The following is a 21,003-nucleotide window of genomic DNA, read 5'->3' on the forward strand; positions in this document are numbered from 1 at the left end:
AACCACAACCACTTATTTAATATCGAGCTAACTGGTTTATTGTAGGGTTCTGCCGTACAGATTACGCGGTAACAGTATGAGCGAAACTAGTATCTGTATTGTTTGAAAAGATACTGCTATTATCCAGCTAATCTTTAGCGTATCGGCGCTCGAATAGTTAAGTCTGAATAAGTGGGCGCGCACTGCTTCCCTACTTTCACCGCTAATCTTTCAAAAGTAAAATCAACACCAAATGTAGCTAAGGATTATAAATACAAAATGTATTAAATGGCATCTGTTATGGTAAGTGTGGCGCTTACTTGGATTTCTGTCGGTTGCGCACTCCAGCTGAAGCTTGACAGCCCTCTGGATAGGAATTATAGCTAGTAAAGTACATTAAGGATTTTAACTAGCTAGCTAGCTGTCTTGTTAGGTGCAGTAATACTGTACAGTAGAGTATCCAAAAATGTTAGTGTCGACTTCTGCTAATACTGTAAAATGCACAGCGGGTCTTTATTCAATATTACTTGGATTAGCTACCTAACGTTAGTATTTAACAAACATTCAGTAACAGAATACCAGATTTAATATTGATTGTAGTGTATAGCCAATTCAGTCACACACTATAAGAAGGCTCATTAAAAGTTATTTTGCATATAAACTCAATCTAGAAATAATCGAACTAGTTTGCTGACTACATTTTATTGGTATGGCAGGTAACGACTGTTTTCTTAAAATGTTGCAACTTTGACATGACACTCCACGCCTGACCCCTCTGTCATTTCAGGAGGACCCCACCCTTGATCGACACTTCAAGGGTCACAAAGATGCTGTAACCTGTTCAGACTTCAATCCCAACAACAAACAGCTGGGTACAGAGTCAAAACGCACCACAAAAACCCCAGTTCTATAATGCCTTTAGTTCTCAGTCCACTCTGTTAACCGCTCGCTTCCCTCATCAAATCGTCCTGTTTGGCTTGACTGTGCCATTCCCATGGCACCCAGTTTATTGTTTCTTTATCGATGTCCCTCTCAGCCACCGGTTCTGCCGATAAGACCCTGATGATCTGGAACCTGAACCCCAAAGCCAGGGCATTCCGCTTCGTTGGACACAAAGATGTCATCACAGGGGTCCAGTTCTCCCCCGCTGGGGACCTGGTCGCCTCTGCGTCGCGGGACAAGACCGTGCGACTGTGGACGCCCACCATGTGAGTGAGCAGGCAAGAAGCCCTTGGCCTTTAGGAAGACGATTCTCCTTAGTGCGTGACCTTTCTATCCTGTGTGTGTTTCAGTAAAGGAGAGTCGACCGCGTTCCGAGCCCACACGGCCACAGTGCGTAGTGTCAGCTTCTCCCGCGACGGCCAGTGGCTTGTGACGGCGTCAGACGACAAGTCTGTCAAGGTGTGGAGCGTCCACAGGCAACGCTTTGTCTACTCCCTTAATCAGCATACCAACTGGGTCTGCTGCGCCAGGTAATGACAACATATGTGGATGTGTCTGTCTGTGAACTCCATTGATGTAACTTGTACATAGACTACATGATTTGAATCAGTGACCTTTGAATATGCTGTATTTTCAATTGCCACATTTGTCGACACCCATTTAGAATTCATAAACTTAGCAGACAAGCTTATCTAGAGAGACTTGCTGTAGTGAATATACGCACATATATTTCTACTGGTCTTATCTAGAGAGACGTGCTGTAGTGAATGCACAGGAATATGTTTCTACTGGTTTTATCTAGAGAGACGTGCTGTAGTGAATGCACAGGTATATATTTCTACTGGTCTTATCTAGAGAGACGTGCTGTAGTGAATGCACAGGAATATATTTCTACTGGTCTTATTTAGAGAGACGTGCTGTAGTGAATGCACAGGTATATATTTCTACTGGTCTTATCTAGAGAGACAGTGCTGTAGTGAATGCACAGGTATGTATTTCTACTGGTCTTATCAAGAGAGACGTGCTGTAGTGAATGCACAGGTATATATTTCTACTGGTCTTATCTAGAGAGACGTGCTGTAGTGAATGCACAGGTATGTATTTCTACTGGTCTTATCTAGAGAGACGTGCTGTAGTGAATGCACAGGTATATATTTCTACTGGTCTTATCTAGAGAGACGTGCTGTAGTGAATGCACACGTATGTATTTCTACTGGTCTTATCTAGAGAGACGTGCTGTAGTGAATGCACAGGTATGTATTTCTACTGGTCTTATCTAGAGAGACGTGCTGTAGTGAATGCACAGGTATGTATTTCTACTGGTCTTATCTAGAGAGACGTGCTGTAGTGAATGCACAGGTATGTATTTCTACTGGTCTTATCTAGAGAGACGTGCTGTAGTGAATGCACACGTATATATTTCTACTGGTCTTATCTAGAGAGACGTGCTGTAGTGAATGCACAGGTATATATTTCTACTGGTCTTATCTAGAGAGACGTGCTGTAGTGAATGCACAGGTATGTATTTCTACTGGTCTTATCTAGAGAGACGTGCTGTAGTGAATGCACAGGTATGTATTTCTACTGGTCTTATCTAGAGAGACGTGCTGTAGTGAATGCACAGGTATATATTTCTACTGGTCTTATCTAGAGAGACGTGCTGTAGTGAATGCACACGTATATATTTCTACTGGTCTCCTGTGTGAATTGAATACACAGCCATTGCATTGCAGAAGCAGGGGTCTACAAAATAAACCACACAACATCTTAATTAGTTTCTTAGGTCTGTAACTGTTTTTGTCATTCAGGTTTTCACCGGACGGCCGTCTGATTGCCTCCTGTGGTGACGATCGTACTGTGCGACTGTGGGACACATCCACCAAACAGTGCATCAACTGCTTCACAGACTATGGAGGGTGAGAAGCCTTTTCATAATATTTATGTTTCTTGGTCATTTTCTCAGCATATCAGCAAAAAATGCCTTACCAGTGTTTTTATTAAATGTGTACATTTGGTATTTATGATTAAGTCAGATCTTAGAGGGATCACTCACTACGCCCCTATGTTCTCAAGATTAAGATTCAGGATGTCAAACAGCTGGCGTTTTTGCAATTCACATTTCAACAAAATTAAAGGTTCACTGGTTAAAAAGCATGTCTGTGGTGAACCATTCATTTTTAAGACCACTTCTTAAAAAACACTTCTCAAAAAGTACTATATTTTGACAAGGCGCAAATTATTGTGTTGTAACCTACTGTATATCTGTATACAGTTTGTACATAATATCTCACCACATAGATAATTTTTTAACCTATTCAATGTTTGGAAGCAAAATAAAATCTTCCGAACCATTGAAGGGGCTGAGCTTGAATTCACTTCGATCATATTTAGTAACAAAAGGGGTTGAATGCTAAGGGGTGTTGAATTCCCATCACCTTTCTAGATCAGCGACATTTGTAGACTTCAACACCAGCGGAACTTGCATAGCATCGTCAGGAGCAGACAACACACTCAAGATCTGGGACATCCGAACCAACAAACTGCTTCAGCATTACCAAGGTAACATGCGTCTCACCAATGTACGCCACAGGCTACAGTCCTGTTTCGCGCGTGATTGGAAATGATGTTATTGCATCAGGGGGGTCGGCAGTTAACAAGGTAACCGTGGCAACTGGTTCACCCCAGGTATAAGTGTCTGCCTTTATTATCAGTCCACAGTGCTGGGATCAATTGCTTTTCCTTCCACCCGTCGGGTAACTTCCTGATCAGCGGCTCCAGTGACAGCACCGTGAAGATTGTGGACCTGCTGGAAGGGCGCCTCATCTACACCCTCCACGGACACAAGGTCCCGCACTCTGTCGAACAGGCTGCAGCATCTCTGTTTTGTCCACCTGGACTTGTTATGACTGACGAAATCCTGTTTTTCTCACTGTGACTGTGTTTGTGTTGGTTTGGTTCCTGCTAGGGTCCAGTCCTGACGGTGGGGTTCTCCAGGGGAGGAGATCTCTTCGCCTCCGGGGGCTGTGATGCTCAGGTGGGTGGGGGCCACTGGGCTGGTGTGTCATAGACAATGATAGAGGCCTGTAGTGGACTGAGGCCTGTTGTAGCGTGGGAAGTCCCATCATTTCTGAACCTGGAACAGGATGACCAGAGATTAGCCATGACTTTTAGTCCGGGTGTGCTTTTTCTTTGCAAACCTAGTCGTCCCACTTCAGAAGTTTCGGTGAAAATACCAATTGTTTCCGTTAAGGACCATCGTAAGGGGTGTTTCTGTCATTCTCCGTGCCTCCATGGTGGGACGTGGATCTGTGTAACCAGGCCATTCTCCAGTCGGTCACACCGTTGCAAAACCGCTCAGTTCAGAGAAGCTGAAGTGTCTGTATTGATCCGGGTATATTAGCTATGTCTCCCATTTGGCAGCGACGACCGGCTTCTCTGTTCTAATGGCCCTTTGGCTCCCGCAGGTTCTGATGTGGAAGACCAACTTTGATGCGTTGGACTACCGGGAGGTGCTGAGCAAACACAGTAAACGGGTCACCCCCGAGGCCCCTCCTCACCTCTCCGACATCCACCCCAGGGGACCTCACCTCCACTCCGCCCGGTCTAGGGTCATAGAGGTCAGACCGCAATGGACATTTGATTGGCTTCCTGAACAGCCACTGCTCCTAAAAGCCCCTTGGACCGTTTCCGTGACCACCGCACGTCTCCTCCGTCCTGACAGATCAGTCCCATGGTGACGGACACGGAGACCGCCGACCCGTCCGTCGTGGAGGTGGGCCCGAGCCGCTACGCAGCCACGGTAAGACCCCCTCCCTCCCACCGGGACGACCTCACTGACAGCCAGGGTACGCCGTCGTACGTCAGTCTCGCCTGGCTGGAGCTGAGCTCCGCCACGTTCGGCAGGACACGTGGGGGTTTATGTGAAAGGGGCTATAGAAGGTTTCGTTCTTCCTTGCGAAACATTTCTATACGTTGTGCCTCAGTGAACGTGTCTGACAGACCAACAGAACCTGTATGTGGCCAAGTCCATGTAATGGTGTTGGAGGTCTTCATGGTTCTAAAAAAAAGAGAAGCTGAACCGTCCTGTTCCTGACGAATTCTTTCCGCGGTGGTACCGTCTGAAACAAATGTGGCTGGTTGAATAATACATCATCGATTGACAAATAGTGAATTTGACCAAATGCGTTAGACAAGCAACCAAATGATTGACTCTAACTGTAATAGGTTTTAGTCGCCTCCCTTTCCTGAGATGCTGGCTAGCAGACATGGCTTGGTTGCTTGTTTTGAAAGGAACCTTTTGTTCCATTGCAGCAAACATTTTGTTAACGGAATGATGCAATTTTGCCTTACCATTTTCTCTCATTTGATTCTACCCAGATCCTTGAAAACCTCTGGTGAACTGTTCAGGTCTCAGCGGTTGACTTCGTAATGGGCAACAGTTTGCATGTAGTACTGTGGAATGTCCACCAGGTGGTTCCACAGGCCAGGCTTTGAATGTGTCCTTTTAACTGCAGCGTTGTGAAGCCCTTCTGTCTGCACTGACCTGCTTGAACTCAGTGGAGGCCACATTGCCAGGGAGGTATTCTCCATTGACAAACACAGCAATGCCTTATTGTATACAGTCTGGGTTTCTCCATTCATTTATGCGTTCTTTCTTTCATGGTTTAATGTGCCCTTTCATTTGTAAATTCCCTCATTCATTTATGAGGTCTTGGATTCATTCATTTGTTCATTCATGAGTTCACAAGTTAATACGTCATTCATGTCAGAGGCCTAATTGCTCTACCCCTACACCCCCTCATCCCTAACTCCCCCCCCCCCCCCACACACATGTATCCCGTCACGACGACCTAGTGCCTTTCAGAGATGTGACTAATAAAAAAATGTCCTCAATACTTCAACTTTTTGTCATTTAAAAAACTGACTTAAGAGGCCTGTGTTACATGTGAGTGACCACCAGGGGGCAGTAAGGATGCATTTTCCACAGTTTTCCACGGGCTCTCATTAGCTGCCTGTGTGTGCTGTTGTTTGGGGCCTGGACAGCCAATGCCAACTAAAGTTGCATCACCTTCAGGTGGTTGTTTGTTGCACCTGTGCTGCCAATCAATTCTCCTTCCCCACTAAGTTCTCCTCCTCCACTATAAATCGTTGTTGTTATGAGGAATGCATTTTCTGAATTTTCCCAGTCTCCTCCCGTTTTAAACATTAGGAGGACACGAGGTCCTGGTTCACACCTGCGGAGTACCTGGTTTGGGGGGCCCGTTGCTGTCCCTGTCCAAAATCCTCCGGGTTGTGTTGCAGATCAAGACGATACCTGACAATTTCAGTTGCCACTGTGCTGACACCTCCTCCCTCCCCCATGTTGTCCCTGTCCATCTGGTCATGCTTCTGACCTAGATTTAGTCCACATGCATTTATTAATTATTCTAATTGGACTTAATATTTTACCCGGCACAGCCAGAAGAGGACTGGTCACCCCTCTGAGCCTGGGTCCTCTCTAGGTTTCTTCCTAAAATTCGGCCTTCTTAGGGAGTTTTTCCTAGCCACTGAAATTCAACACTACTGTTGTTTGCTCCTTGGGGTTTAAGGCCGGGTGTTTCTGTAAAAGCACTTTGTGACAACTGCTGTTGTAACAAAGGCTTTATAAATACATTTGATTGATTGACTGAGTTCTCGTTGAAATCTGACTGCCGGTTCTGTGTCAAGATTAAGTTCCGCTGGGAAGCGACTCCTACCGTTCTGTGTTTTTGGAACACGGGAGATTGTGTATTGTGGAAGGACGGAAACGCGCATACATTTAAGTCATTTAGCAGACCCTCTTATCCAGAGCAACAGAACGTTTACATGGTTTTCTGTCCTGGGCTCCTTGGTGATTGAACCCCCCGTCCTGGTTTTGCTTGAAGCCTGCTGTATTAACCGAGTTGCCCAGGACCCAAATACTTTGATCCTTTATGGTGAGGTGAACAGTATAGACACCTGTCTGTCTGGAACCCAAGGCTATGTCTTAACTTCAGTAAAGCAGAAGCCATCATCACTGAACCCGAAGTCGGCGCGTCGCCATACTCAGAGAATGTTACTGTATGCGACGCGCTTCCGGATTGAAGGGAATGTGGTTAACCTGCAATGTCTGAATACCGCTGCGCTGGGATGTTGAACACGCCACCAGCCAAAGCCCCTCTGTCTGTCCCTCTTTGTTTGCTTCTCTCTCCGTGTGCAGTTGTCTTGGCCGAACCCTTAGCGAGTCAGCCGAGCGTGGTTCAATGCAAGCCAGTGACCGACCACAGAGAACCAGGAAGAAAGAGAGAGAAAGGGAGAAAGAGGACGCATCGAGTCCACGTGCCTGAGCCAGGGCTCCGGGCGCCCCCCAACCACCCCTTTCCAAAGAACAGCGACCCTAATAATAGACTGCTGCCCTGCATCTCCTCCACACACGCGCGCGCACACACACACACTCCTGGCTAGCTGAGGGCAGTATGAGGCAGTGGTTCAGCTCGGTCCGGGGAGCCGCTGGTACTGTTCTGTCAGCTCCCATCACCGTGATGGACCAGGAGATATCCGGAGATCAGCTCATCCCTCCTTCCTCGCCCCCACGGGGCTTCCCTTCCTGCCCATGGCTCACCGCTCACGTCTAATGGTGATCCTAAACAAGCGTGGGAGGGCGGGGTGGGGGTTTTCTGGAGAGAGAGGGGCAGAGGGGGTGTGAGGGAGGGGGGTTCTGGAGAGAGAGGGGCAGAGGGGGTGTGAGGGAGGGGGGTTCTGGAGAGTGAGGGGCAGAGGGGGTGTGAGGGAGGGGTGGGGGTTTTCTGGAGTGAGAGGGGCAGAGGGGGTGTGAGGGAGGGTGGGGGGGTTCTGGAGAGAGAGGGGCAGAGGGAGTGTGAGAGAGGGGTGGGGGGTTCTGGAGAGAGAGGGGCAGAGGGGGTGTGAGGGAGGGGTGGGGGTTTTCTGGAGTGAGAGGGGCAGAGGGAGTGTGAGGGAGGGTGGGGGGGTTCTGGAGAGAGAGGGGCAGAGGGAGTGTGAGAGAGGGGTGGGGGGTTCTGGAGAGAGAGGGGCAGAGGGGGTGTGAGGGAGGGGGGTTCTGGAGAGAGAGGGGCAGAGGGGGTGTGAGGGAGGGGTGGGGGTTTTCTGGAGTGAGAGGGGCAGAGGGGGTGTGAGGGAGGGTGGGGGGGTTCTGGAGAGAGAGGGGCAGAGGGAGTGTGAGAGAGGGGTGGGGGGTTCTGGAGAGAGAGGGGCAGAGGGGGTGTGAGAGAGGGGTGGGGGGTTCTGGAGAGAGAGGGGCAGAGGGGGTGTGAGGGAGGGGGGTTCTGGAGAGAGAGGGGCAGAGGGGGTGTGAGGGAGGGGGGTTCTGGAGAGAGAGGGGCAGAGGGGGTGTGAGGGAGGGGTGGGGGGTTCTGGAGAGAGAGGGGCAGAGGGGGATGGTATTTGACTAGAGGGGGACTTTTCCAAATGACAGTAGCTGCCATCCCTTCTGACTGTGGCCTCATTTCAGGGTCAGTGTTACATTTTTTCCAGAGAATCTGCCCATTGTTCGTCTCAAGAGAACTGCAAGAAATGAGCGGTCTTCCCGGTGTGATTTAAGTGTGATCTAAAAGCATAATACCAGCCTCAAGAAATGGGACATGATTACTGGAAATGGACAGAAACACAGGGATCTGAAGTTGTATTTGTAAAATATCCTCAATTCAAAGCTGTCTATGCCTCAATTGTTTAAAATTTAGAGGCTGCTGTTTTTTTTCAGCCAACACTTTCAATATTTTAAAGCTCGTAGGCTACCTGTTGTCTATTGAAAATTACATTCGTTTTAACCAACCTTTGAATGTAAGATGCAGCCTTTTCCTTTTAAGGTTGTGGCTGTCTACCCTGTATGATAACGTGTGTGTGTGTGTGTGTGTGTGTGTGATTGGGTAAGGTACGGCTATGCCAATGTCCGTTGATTTATTAGACCACCTGAAGAGCATAACGGAAAAATCTGAGTAGTTCTGTCCTGTTATCTCGATCTCTGGCTCCTAATATAATAATTGAATTATATGGCTGGATCCTCAAGTCATGTGAGCTATTTAATCATTGTAGGATTTGTCTCTTTAACTCTTCCTTTGACTGCTTTTGTTCTTTCCCCTCGTGACCACACACAGCTTCAATTATGCTGTGGTTTGGCCTCCAAGTTGGCCAATCTAATACTGAGTCTTCCATCTGCTGGTTTTACGTACCAGGGGGTCTTGATGTCTATGCAGATTGTTTGTGTCGTTGTTGTCCTGAAAGGTAAATGCTTTGGCAAATCAGTCAAAGATCCGTCATTTCTTGTAAGACGTCTCACGGTTGAAACGTGAATATTGATGCCAGGTAACTCTGAGCAAGCACTTCGATAGATTTTCTTCAGAACCACAAGTGAGTGACCTTTGAATCGTCCACTTTTCCGTCTTGATATGGCCTAGTTTTTTCTCGTTTCTTCACTGTATTTCGTCTTGCCATCTCACAAGATACCGCTCACATTTTGGACAACACATAAAATTGATTTTACTTTTGTTTCTCTTCATATTTATTCCAATGTTACATATTGTTTTTACATGCTGCCCTGAAAAATAAATGATGCCCTGAAAAATACCTATAAACAGTTTTCACAGGTGGTCTAACTCATTTGCAAAGTACTTTATATGAAATTATACACATCTTAAATATTGACCAATCATATGGTCTAAAAACTGTTGTTGGACCTAAGGGGTTATTTAGTGGGGTCGTGCCCTTTTATAAGCGTGCGTGGTCTCAGAAACGGTGACCTCGGTTTACTTGAGGTTGCAGTCCCCACACATCAAGCATGAATTCATTGCCGTCCAGTCTGCAGTGACTAACGATGCCAGAGCATCGACACAGACCGACATCCCTGTGGAACGTTTCTGGAACCCCGTGGTTCTTATCTGTTCACCTGAGAATTCTGCCTGTTCTGGAGGGAACTCGGACTTAGAACTAGATGCGTGTTCCTAATACTTTGGCCGCTGACTGTGTGGGTAATGTATAAACATAATGTAGTTTTCCTGTGTTCCTCAATTGTGGCTCATCCCAGCCTCATTGTGTAAGAATAGTGTGACTTTTGGGTGCCATTTTTGCATATAGGTCCACACTGCTTTCCCCTTACATGCCCGCTCTCTCTCGCTTTCATTCTTTCTCTGTCGTTCACTTCTCTTGCATTAGCCATTTAACCAGGCTGTGAGCTAGTTGCATTAGCAGGGCTCAGTGGTTCTGAATGGGAAGTTAGCTGCAGAAGCTACGTCAGCACGCATCAGGGGCCTTCCTTGACCGGGGGAGGGGATTCTAACTAGGGTAGGAGTGCATTAAAGCCATGGAAGGGAGGGGAGACAGACTGACAGACCGAGAGAGAGAGAGAGAGAGAGGGGGAGAGCAGGAGGGAGGAGAGAGGGGAAGAGCGGGAGGGGGAGAGAGAATGTCAAGGCTGTGTCTATATATAGCTGCAGTGACAGGTCTATTACAGGTATTCAGGACAGCTCAAAGGCAAACTGCTTTCATGTTTTCCCAAGCCACTGCTGTGTCCTCTCCTGTCTGTTGTCTCTGTCTGCCTGTCCTCTCCTGTCTGTTGTCTCTGTCTGCCTGTCCTCTCCTGTCTGTTGTCTCTGTCTGCCTGTCCTCTCCTGTCTGTTGTCTCCGTCTGCCTGTCCTCTCCTGTCTGTTGTCTCTGTCTGTTCTGTCTGTCTTTCCCTGGCTGGTGGCTTAGACAATGGGAATGTACCACAGGTAGCCACTATAATTGCTTTCAGTTGAAATCACGTTGACTGGAAACTACATGAACAAGGCATGCGTGAATATAATCCAGTGAGAGTTGCACTGGAATATGATTTGTGTGTGACCTTTTGTTTTATTCTAGTGTATGTGTGTGCGTGTGTGTGTGTGTGTTTATGAGAGAAAGGGTGTGTGAGTGTGAACAAGAACCTGCCAGAGCTAGCTTCCTTCCTGTGTAGTGTGAACAGAAAGTACAGGATATTGAATGGCCTGGAGGTGTGGATACCAGATTTAAGTGCTGTGTGTGGATGGAGGAGCATGACGGACCTAACGGAAATGGCTAAAGATAGGCACGCACTCACCCCGCGGGAGCAAGGTTCACTTTCCACCAGGACACCAGAGCTCTTTCACAACTGCCTTAGAGTCAACAAATACTTCTAGTGCATTTTTCTAGAGAAAATCCAAGTTTTTGTTCTGGACCTGAATATATCTGTTAAACCGGGTTAGATGTTCTGTCTTTCAGGTCATGTAAGGATGTTGATCTGCCTGTCCTAGCAGGGCTCTGTCTGTCCTAGCAGGGTTCTGACTGTCCTAGCAGGGCTCTGACTGTCCTAGCAGGGCTCTGTCTGTCCTAGCAGGGTTCTGACTGTCCTAGCAGGGCTCTGCCTGTCCTAGCAGGGCTCTGCCTGTCCTAGCAGGGCTCTGGCTGTCCTAGCAGGGCTCTGGCTGTCCTAGCAGGGCTCTGGCTGTCCTAGCAGGGCTCTGGCTGTCCTAGCAGGGCTCTGGCTGTCCTAGCAGGGCTCTGCCTGTCCTAGCAGGGCTCTGACTGTCCTAGCAGGGCTCTGCCTGTCCTAGCAGGGCTCTGCCTGTCCTAGCAGGGCTCTGCCTGTCCTAGCAGGGCTCTGACTGTCCTAGCAGGGCTCTGTCTGTCCTAGCAGGGCTCTGACAGTCAGAAATGTATATATGTGGTCCTGGCATCTAGACCTTGAATTCTCGCTCGCTCTCTCTCTCTTCTGCTCAGCAGCTCTCTCTCCATCGCTTGCTCTCTTTCCCTCCTTTTTGTCTCTCTCTCTCTCTCTCTCTCACTCACTCACTCACTCACTCACTCACTCACTCACTCACTCACTCACTCACTCACTCACTCATCCCTCTTAGGTTGGTGTTGGCATGGTGTGAGTGGCCAAACATGATCTCACTCATCAAAGATACACGAGGGTCAAGCCTTATCACTAATTCAGTAGGATTCTCTCATTCTCCCCTCCCTGGCCCGTTCAGTCTCTCTCTCTCTCCCTCCCTCCCTGTCTCTCTCCCTCCCTCCCTCCCTGTCTCCCTCCCTGTCTCCCTCCCTCTCTTCCTCTCTGTCTCCCTCCCTCCCTCCCTGTCTCCCTCCCTCCCTCCCTGTATACCTCCCTCACTGTCTCTCTCCCTCCCTGTCTCCCTGTCTCCCTCCCTCCCTGTCTCCCTCCCTCCCCCCCTCCCTGTCTCTCTCCCTCCCTGTCTCTGTGTCTCCGTGTCTCTGTGTCTTTATCTCCACCTTATGCAATAGTTACCCGGACGTTGTGACTTTAGCTGGAGGCCTGTGCTGCTGCCACAGACTAAGTAACCTTTATTCATTAAGTATTTCCTGTCCCTCAACATACTTCTCTCTCACTAGCAGGTTACTGCCAATGTACAGCTCTGGGAAAAATTAAGGGACCACTGCACCTAATTCTTTCCTTTCCAAAAAAGTCAAAAAGGAAAGTTCTGAGTGAGGAACAGAAGCCTTCAATTTGCAGTGGTCTCTTAATTTTAACCCTTCTGTTCCTCACTCAAAACCTTCCTTTTCGACTTTTTTGGAAAGAAAAGAAAAAGGTCCAGTGGTCTCTTAATTTTTCCTTGAGCTGTATTTGAAACCTGTGATATTCGCCTTCAGTAGGATGTGTCCCTTCTATTGTTGTGCATCAGATTCAAGGCCCAAGCCCGTGAATCTGCAAAAGCAGTGGATGGCGAAGTCTTTCTGGCACATTTTGGAAATTCGAAGTCAGGACCCTGGCGAAGACTGCATTTTGATGATCCCTGTAGGCTCCTCACAGTTTATAATTTCTCTTTCTACTCTTGTATGACTAAGATTGTTAACCTTTTTACCCATGTCCTCTCTCTCTGCTTCTCCCTCAGCTTGTCTTCCTCTCTCCCTGTCTCTGCTCCCCTCCCACACTGTCTCTCTCACCCTCCCTCCCTGTCTCTCTCTCCCTCCCTCCCTGTCTCTCTCTGCTTCTCCCTCCCTGTCTCTCTCTGCTTCTCCCTCCCTCCCTGTCTCTCTCTCCCTCCCTCCCTGTCTCTCTCTCCCTCCCTCCCTGTCTCTTCTCTGCTTCTCCCTCCCTGTCTCTCTCTCCCTCCCTGTCTCTCTCTGCTTCTCTCTCCCTCTCTCTCCCTCCCTGTCTCTCTCTGCTTCTCTCTCCCTGTCTCTCTCTCCCTCCCTGTCTCTCTCTCCCTCCCTGTCTCTCTCTCCCTCCCTGTCTCTCTCTCCCTCCCTGTCTCTCTCTCCCTCTCTGTCTCTGCTGCTCTCTCAAGGGTACCATTTGTTCCCCGAGGGGACTCTCGTGAAATGCGCTGACAGTAAGTTGACACAGGAGGACTAAATATAGCTCCATAGGTCTGTCACAGGTATCCTATTGTCCTGGGGACACCTCAAAGGCAAATTATGTGCTCAGTTTTTTTTTCTCTCTCCCTTGTTCCCTTTGCTACTTGGACTAGACAATGAGACAGGAGAACACTGTTGTAGTAATAGTGGATGTAGTTTGATGATGATTTACGGGTGAATGATTTTAATGCTTCCATATGTTTTAACAGAATCAAATTGCTGATGTAGTGTAGCCATTCTCCATGGTTACAGTCAGAATCCTTCTGCCTGAAGCACAGTGAGGTGTGTGTGAGGATGGAGCCTGCCAGACTCGCCTCTTTCAGCTGGGCTATAAATAGCCTTGGAAGTTGAATTCATGACATTGTGTATGTGTGTGGCACTCTCTGTGCCGTAGTTTGTGTGCGTTCCTGTGTGCTTGTTGGACTGCTGAACAATGCCCACGGTGATTATCAGAGTGGCCAAGCATTTTGTCCTCCTGTGGCCGTGTACTCCAAAGGTCAGGACGCTGTGTTTACAGTAGCCTTGTCCGTGCGCGCGTTGAGCCGGCTGCTGACAGCCGTCATCCGTAATTAACCAGCGCCGTGACCCATCCCTTGAAACGGAAACAAACAAACACCTCAGGTTCGGTTACTCATTGATTCCAACCCTGCCGCACGCCGGGGGTGGGATTTTTCACGGCACCGTGTCTTGGCTTTGTCCCAAAACCTAGCCGGTGTTTACGCAGCAGTAATCACCCGCCAGGTAGGACTGAGGAAGTGCCGTGTTGTAACTCGCGTCCATCGGGTTCCGTTCTCTGTTGAAGCCAGCCAGGCCAGCTCTCCTGTGCTATTTCTGCGCCGCCCGTGTGTAGGTGGGAGGAGGATGTGGCCTTGTGGCCTGCGTGGGTTGATCCAGCAGCAGCACTCTGCCGCCGGCTCAAAATGGGGGGGGGGGGGGGGGGGGGGCTAATTCATCTGTGGAGAAGTGTTTCTACCTGTGAAGGCTACAGAGAGGCCAGGTTCAACGTTTGGTCCGCCGCGGTGGTTTGTTGCGCTTTCAAATATAGGTTGTTCATGAAGTCGTCTGTGATGCTGTTTTCCAGTGGTTTTCTTGGTTAAAAAACGGTCGGCGTGGTTGTTTCGGCGTGCGTGCGTGTGTGCGTGCGTGCCTGTGTGTGTGAGGGAGTGGGAATGCGTTCACGGGCGTCTGAGGTGATTATAAAAATTCTAAATCCATTTCATGCATAAACAGGAAGAGAGTGGAATGTCAGGTCTTTAAATCTGTATCCAAATCTACTCTCCTCACGTTGTTTGTGTGAGCCGGCGTGTGTGTCTGCTTCAGAGTGAGGAGAGGATTACCGGGCCAGGGATAGGAAAACAAATCCGCTTACTGTGACGAGACAGGGGCGGGGGGGGGGGGGGGGGGGGGGTCACAGGCTCCGTCCGCTCCATCCGGATGCATGGCTGACACTGGACACCACCATGGGTCCCAGGTTAAGACCCCATCAGGGAGGCAGCCAGCCCACGACCCATCTGTTAGGAAGTCATTCATCTGCCTGTCCCGCGCTCAGCCGCCCACTCACTTAGCCCACAGACCTGCTCTCTGGGACTGATCCTTGCCTCACTTTCTCTCCCTCGCTCGGGTCAAGGAGCCCCTGCTCATCTCTTTCTGTTCCTGCCCAGCGTCACCCCGAGGTCTGAAGAGATGACTGCCATTTTGTTGTTGTTTTGATGCTCTGACGTGTACCGGTCCAGGCTAAGCAGTGACTGACCGGAATCCCAAAGGTCCCCCCTTCCCCCACACCATGCCACCACCCCCACCATGGGCCTATTGCCGTCATGAACCTGACCTCACGGACCCCACTCACTGGTTGGATGCTATTAACACTACCTCTTAGGGTATGAACTTTAACCTTAACTCAATTTCTATTAACTGTTTCAACTCCTTTACCTTTCTGAACTTGCAGGCTCAACTTCATTCCATTATTCTTGGGGTGTGACATTTCAACAGCTGAACATCACTGGCTGAACTCTGAACCTCTAACTGCCAAAATCACCCTTCAGGTGCACAATATCTCAATCTGAATCGGTCTACTTGGTGTGAAGCTGCACGCTATGTTTTATACTATTAAATAAAGGAGTGAACTTCCAAACCAATCTATAAAACCTTTTTCTTCCTTCCTGTCAACTCGGTGTAGTCCGAGTTAAGGTGAGGGGTCAAGATGAGAAGAATGCATCATGGGAAACGCCTCACGGGGAAACGGGGGACAAAGCAAGGGCCAGCTAGTCCATTAAAGTCGAGTGAAAGAGCACTTCGCCAGCCATACTCAACATTCCTCATTCCTCTCAGGCCTCACCTATTTGATCCTGACGTCCTGGTGGCTAATGCTAACACGCTACCCCGGTGACGTCCCTCTCAAAGACCCGCCAAACCCCCCTTGGCAATCAGTGGATCTGGGTCAAGTCATCAGTCATCTTCCCATTTCCAGTAAGTCTTTCTGGAGGATTTGCGTGTTGGTGTGACATCGAGGAAGAGTGCTTGAGTGTTTCTTTTAGGTGCGTTGACGCTTGGATCTTTCTTTTCCCCCAAAAGTGTCGTGGTTGAAACATTTTAGCGCTACATGTTTATGCCCCGCAAAAAGTTTTGTTTACTGTTTGGCCCAATTTGTTTTTATATTTGTCGGTATACAAGGCTTTTCCTCTGGATTTGTTACGTTAATTCTTTGTTGTTCTGCTCAAATTTCAGCATTAAAATTCTCCACAAAATTAAAGGCACTTAAATTAAAGCCCTCAGTGTTTGTTGCAGTCTGGCGGTGAGCCCAAAGCGTGTGGGAACCCAGGAAAGGTTAGCCAGGTCGGACAGAAGAATGGCCTGAGATTATTAGTTATTAACTGGGCTAACCTAGCTTAGCGCTCCCATTGTTTACTGTGGCGCAATTACCGCTTGACTTGCACAGTGAGCAGTGGGTTCCCACAGGTGCTTTACAGTTATTTGGTATCAGATTATGAATCAGATTATAAGGTGTTTGTAAGGCAATGCAGCTCGGCTCAAGTCAAATCCCACATTGCGACCATTTGTGCAAGTATTCAGTCGGGGGCTTTTACCAGGAATGTTGTAATAGTTGAGTGTGGGACTTGAGTTCTTTTCTGCCACTTGTATGCCTGGCAAAGACGTTGAATAAATAAGGGCATCTCTGGACTTTGACCCTGGCCGTTTCCTCCCTTTTGTGTGACAGCGTTCAGCATGTTTCCTCACTGGGTTTTGTTTAACTTTATGGGATTGAAATTATTCCAGGAAGTGAACTTCAGAGCCAACGTGATCAGTTGGGTCACCTTTTATCTACCTTTTTCATCTGGTGAACCAATAGTCTAGTGCTGTGTGAGAGAAAGGGTGCCCTGACTCGGAAACGTCTCTTTCCCAGGAGGATCCACTCGTCCACCATCCTTAACCGCCCTGTGCCAACGTTCCTTTGTTAGCCCGGCACTGCATCAGGCCTTAGCTACACCTGCATGTTGTTGGCTTTGGGCTTTTGTAATACAACAAACATTCCTAGTGAGCAAATCATTAAGCCCTCAGCCCGCCCTCATCCCTCCAACCCTCTGTTTACCCCCGCCACAGGCTGGCCGTACGTCCTGTGAGAACAGGTAATTGCTGTGAGTACAGCAGCGCCTGAGCTTGGCTCCGTGTCCAGATTACCCTGGCCAATTACCCTCCCCGCCTCGCGCGCGTGCGCACACACACACACACACACACACACACACACACACACACACACACACACACTCTAAAGCCTCCATATGGTCACCTTCCTCCCTCTGTTATAAGAGCTTACTCTCTCTGTCCTCCTCACGTCCGGCAATCCTGGTAACTGGATCTTTCTGTTTCCGTCTGGACGGTTCAGTGCGAGACAGAGCTACTGCCAGTTGTAGTTAGATGTAACCAGGGACCATTCAGTTCCTTCTGCAGGTCACCGTAACAGGCCAGTCCTAACACACTGTTCATATTCAGGGTGCGTAACTCAGAACAACATGTTTTATGAAAATGTTGTTCATTTTTCCTCCGAAGGGCTTTTGCTGTTTCCTATTACACAACTACTTTGGTGATTTCAACAACATTTTACCCCGGAAAATTCTGAATGTGCTTGTCCAATCAAGAGAAATTACCCAAAGGCTCAGGTTTTTTTGGCTGTTCACCTACGACCACCGTGACCTCTGCCCTCTGTGGCTGCCCGGCTATACTGGAACACTTTGAGTTGATGCTCAATGAAAGGAAGTCACCCATTTAGTTCTATTTCTATCCCCCTCTATATTTAGAAAAATTCCTTCACTGCCTCAGTGGAGGATCGGTGGTTAAGGCTCATGCCTCCTTCAGAGGTCTGAATTGACAACGTGGTCCTCGTTATGGTCCCCCCAGTAAGGCGCTCTGTGGCTTTCCTGGTCCCCCCCAGTAAGTCGCTCTGTGGCTTTCCTGGTCCACCCAGTAAGGCGCTGTGTGGCTTTCCTGGTCCCCCCAGTAAGGCGCTCTGTGGCTTTCCTGGTCCCCCCCAGTAAGGCGCTCTGTGGCTTTCCTGGTCCCCCCAGTAAGTCGCTCTGTGGCTTTCCTGGTCCCCCCAGTAAGGCGCTCTGTGGCTTTCCTGGTCCCCCCAGTAAGGCGCTCTGTGGCTTTCCTGGTCCCCCCCAGTAAGTCGCTCTGTGGCTTTCCTGGTCCCCCCAGTAAGGCGCTCTGTGGCTTTCCTGGTCCCCCCAGTAAGGCGCTCTGTGGCTTTCCTGGTCCCCCCAGTAAGGCGCTCTGTGGCTTTCCTGGTCCCCCCCAGTAAGGCGCTCTGTGGCTTTCCTGGTCCCCCCAGTAAGGCGCTCTGTGGCTTTCCTGGTCCCCCCCAGTAAGTCGCTCTGTGGCTTTCCTGGTCCCCCCAGTAAGGCGCTCTGTGGCTTTCCTGGTCCCCCCCAGTAAGTCGCTCTGTGGCTTTCCTGGTCCCCCCAGTAAGGCGCTCTGTGGCTTTCCTGGTCCCCCCAGTAAGGCGCTCTGTGGCTTTCCTGGTCCCCCCAGTAAGGCGCTCTGTGGCTTTCCTGGTCCCCCCAGTAAGGCGCTCTGTGGCTTTCCTGGTCCCCCCAGTAAGGCGCTCTGTGGCTTTCCTGGTCCCCCCAGTAAGGCGCTCTGTGGCTTTCCTGGTTCCCCCCCAGTAAGGCGCTCTGTGGCTTTCTTGGTTCCCCCCCAGTAAGGCGCTCTGTGGCTTTCCTGGTCACCCCAGTAAGGCGCTCTGTGGCTTTCCTGGTCACCCCAGTAAGGCGCTCTGTGGCTTTCCTGGTCCCCCCCAGTAAGGCGCTCTGTGGCTTTCCTGGTCCCCCCAGTAAGGCGCTCTGTGGCTTTCCTGGTCCCCCCAGTAAGGCGCTCTGTGGCTTTCCTGGTCCCCCCAGTAAGGCGCTCTGTGGCTTTCCTGGTCCCCCCAGTAAGGCGCTCTGTGGCTTTCCTGGTCCCCCCAGTAAGGCGCTCTGTGGCTTTCTTGGTTCCCCCCCAGTAAGGCGCTCTGTGGCTTTCTTGGTTCCCCCCCAGTAAGGCGCTCTGTGGCTTTTCTGGTCCCCCCAGTAAGGCGCTCTGTGGCTTTCCTGGTCCCCCCAGTAAGGCGCTCTGTGGCTTTCCTGGTCCCCCCAGTAAGGCGCTCTGTGGCTTTCCTGGTCCCCCCAGTAAGGCGCTCTGTGGCTTTCCTGGTCCCCCCAGTAAGGCGCTCTGTGGCTTTCCTGATGCTTTTTTGCCGTTATTTCGGTAATTGTGCGTGAGGACAATCGGTCAGGAGGCAGCCCCGGGATAAATCATTACAGCTCCCCAAATCAAACATCCAAACCTTCAGTTCACTTGAGACGAAGCTGAGAAAGTCATATGGTCTGGATAATGTTTCATGTCAGACTGGGTGCTTCTCCTTGACACAGGTCTATAAGACGGAAGACTAATCCATCTGGATCTGTGGGCTTAAAGAACCTGTTGGAAAGAGAAGGATGTTTCCCCTTACGCCCCTCACTGTCTGTGTGTGTGTGTTACATACTATATATGCTCATTAGTCCAACATTCTTTCTGACGTTTGCGCCACATTCCCGGGATGCCTCGGCATTCCAATGAGGTCCCCCGTCTTCCTGTTTTGTGCCAGTGGGCCGTTGACTCCCCCAGTTATTTACGAGGGTCTCTGTAATCCCAGCCTGTGTGTGTATGTGTGTGGGAGGGTGGGGGGGGGTCTGTTCACACCTTTTCAGAAGCCTTCATATTTGATAGCAACAGTTTCAGTGCTGGTGTTGATGGTCAGCCTCCAGTTTGGCAGAATGAACCGGGGTTTCTGCGCCGGCCTGCTTTGTGTTTTCCTGTGTCTCTTCCACCGACGCCACCGGATCACACAAGTAGCCGCCACACACTGGGCATGTGAGGAGAGGGTTGCCGTCCTGACAAAGTGCATTGAAACCCAATGATGGGTATACAAATGCATTGCTGAGTAACACCCCTGTGATCAGTTCCTCTTCCCTCCAGAGTGGGAAGATGGCAGGTTTTACTCTCGATTCACTGCTCAGCTCGGGGGAACACGATGAGAATGTGTGTATTGAGAAATGGGCCGTTCGGGCATTGGGCCTGTTTGGATTAATCAGCTTTGGTTACAGTGAAGAAGAACTGTAGTTTCCTTTGTTAGTGGCAACACCTGTTAAACCACAGTGTTATATGCAGACAGGTTCTTCATTAAGAAAGATTGAGAATTTTAAAGGGTTTACATCTCAATCTACTTACGCACACTTAACCAGGGCTTGCAAAAGATGCTTAAACTAATTTGGGTCTCAAAAATGTCCATACTGGAATACCTGGAAAATATGACAAAATATGTCTCATACCTAAACACAACAACTCTATTTTTTCTAGTTTCCAGTTACATAGGCTCTAAATCATAGCAGGTTAAAGGCAGCAATTTATTTTTAATAATCAGCCCAAAACAATGGCCTGTAAAAATGGGAGTTCTAGGGGATGGTTTGTTGTTTGCAAAAGATAAAGTGTGCATCTTTAATTTGGACTTTTGAAGTGAATAAGCATTAATCATAGAATATTTTGTCACTAACACACACTCTCACACTGTCTCTCTCACACAACCACACACACACACACACACACCAGAATAAAGTATTTGCGAAGGCCCGACATGACCTCTCACTCCCCGAAGATCCACCTGACAATCACCTCAGTGGCGCTTCCTCCAAACAACCTGTGCTGAGGCTCGTGCCAAATTTCCACCCGACACACCACCTGTTGATCTGGGTTCATGACCGGCGAGTGTGTGGATCTGGCTGACCGGTTGAACTGGGGTTTGTGGTGTGGTTTGGCCACTGCGGTGATGGTGCCAGTTCATGTTAATCCAGTTGAGCGCCGTACCTCCTTTCTGCAATGTGCGGCCCGACTGAACTGACAGTTCAATGAACCTAGCTTGTTGCAAAAGCTTGGGTCTCATGTCTCTGTTTCCAGTAAATGTGCGTGAGCGTGCGCACGGATTAGAATGTCTGTTGAAATTTGAATAATGTGGGTAAACCTCCGTAAGGGGCTTTAAAATGGGCTAATCTAATGAAAATCCACAATGACGCGCGTTCACTTCTAACTGCCAGCGGACTGCATGACACACGGCCCACCGCTTCTGCCTTGGGTGGGGAAGGATCTGGAAAACCTTCAGCAGTAATATGAGGACGATTAGCCTGACCTCTCCACAGGGTGGCCTTAGGCCAGCCCCATGAGGCTGTGGG

General features: G+C 49.3%; 1 protein-coding gene across 1 annotated transcript in view; it reads left to right on the top strand.

Annotated features, from left to right (window-relative positions):
- Positions 1-10: 10 nt before the first annotated feature.
- poc1b (POC1 centriolar protein B) overlaps positions 11-21,003 on the top strand; it is a 44,010-nt gene continuing 23,017 nt past the window's right edge. Inside the window, exons 1-10 of the mRNA XM_010883603.5 lie at positions 11-282; positions 767-851; positions 1,016-1,187; positions 1,272-1,451; positions 2,730-2,837; positions 3,365-3,480; positions 3,633-3,766; positions 3,887-3,955; positions 4,386-4,538; positions 4,643-4,720. Coding sequence (XP_010881905.2) covers positions 268-282; positions 767-851; positions 1,016-1,187; positions 1,272-1,451; positions 2,730-2,837; positions 3,365-3,480; positions 3,633-3,766; positions 3,887-3,955; positions 4,386-4,538; positions 4,643-4,720 — 1,110 coding nt within the window. The 5' untranslated portion in view covers positions 11-267. The remainder of the gene's footprint in view (positions 283-766; positions 852-1,015; positions 1,188-1,271; positions 1,452-2,729; positions 2,838-3,364; positions 3,481-3,632; positions 3,767-3,886; positions 3,956-4,385; positions 4,539-4,642; positions 4,721-21,003) is intronic.

Source organism: Esox lucius, chromosome 19 (assembly GCF_011004845.1).
Source record: "Esox lucius isolate fEsoLuc1 chromosome 19, fEsoLuc1.pri, whole genome shotgun sequence".
Classification (NCBI taxonomy): domain Eukaryota; kingdom Metazoa; phylum Chordata; class Actinopteri; order Esociformes; family Esocidae; genus Esox; species Esox lucius.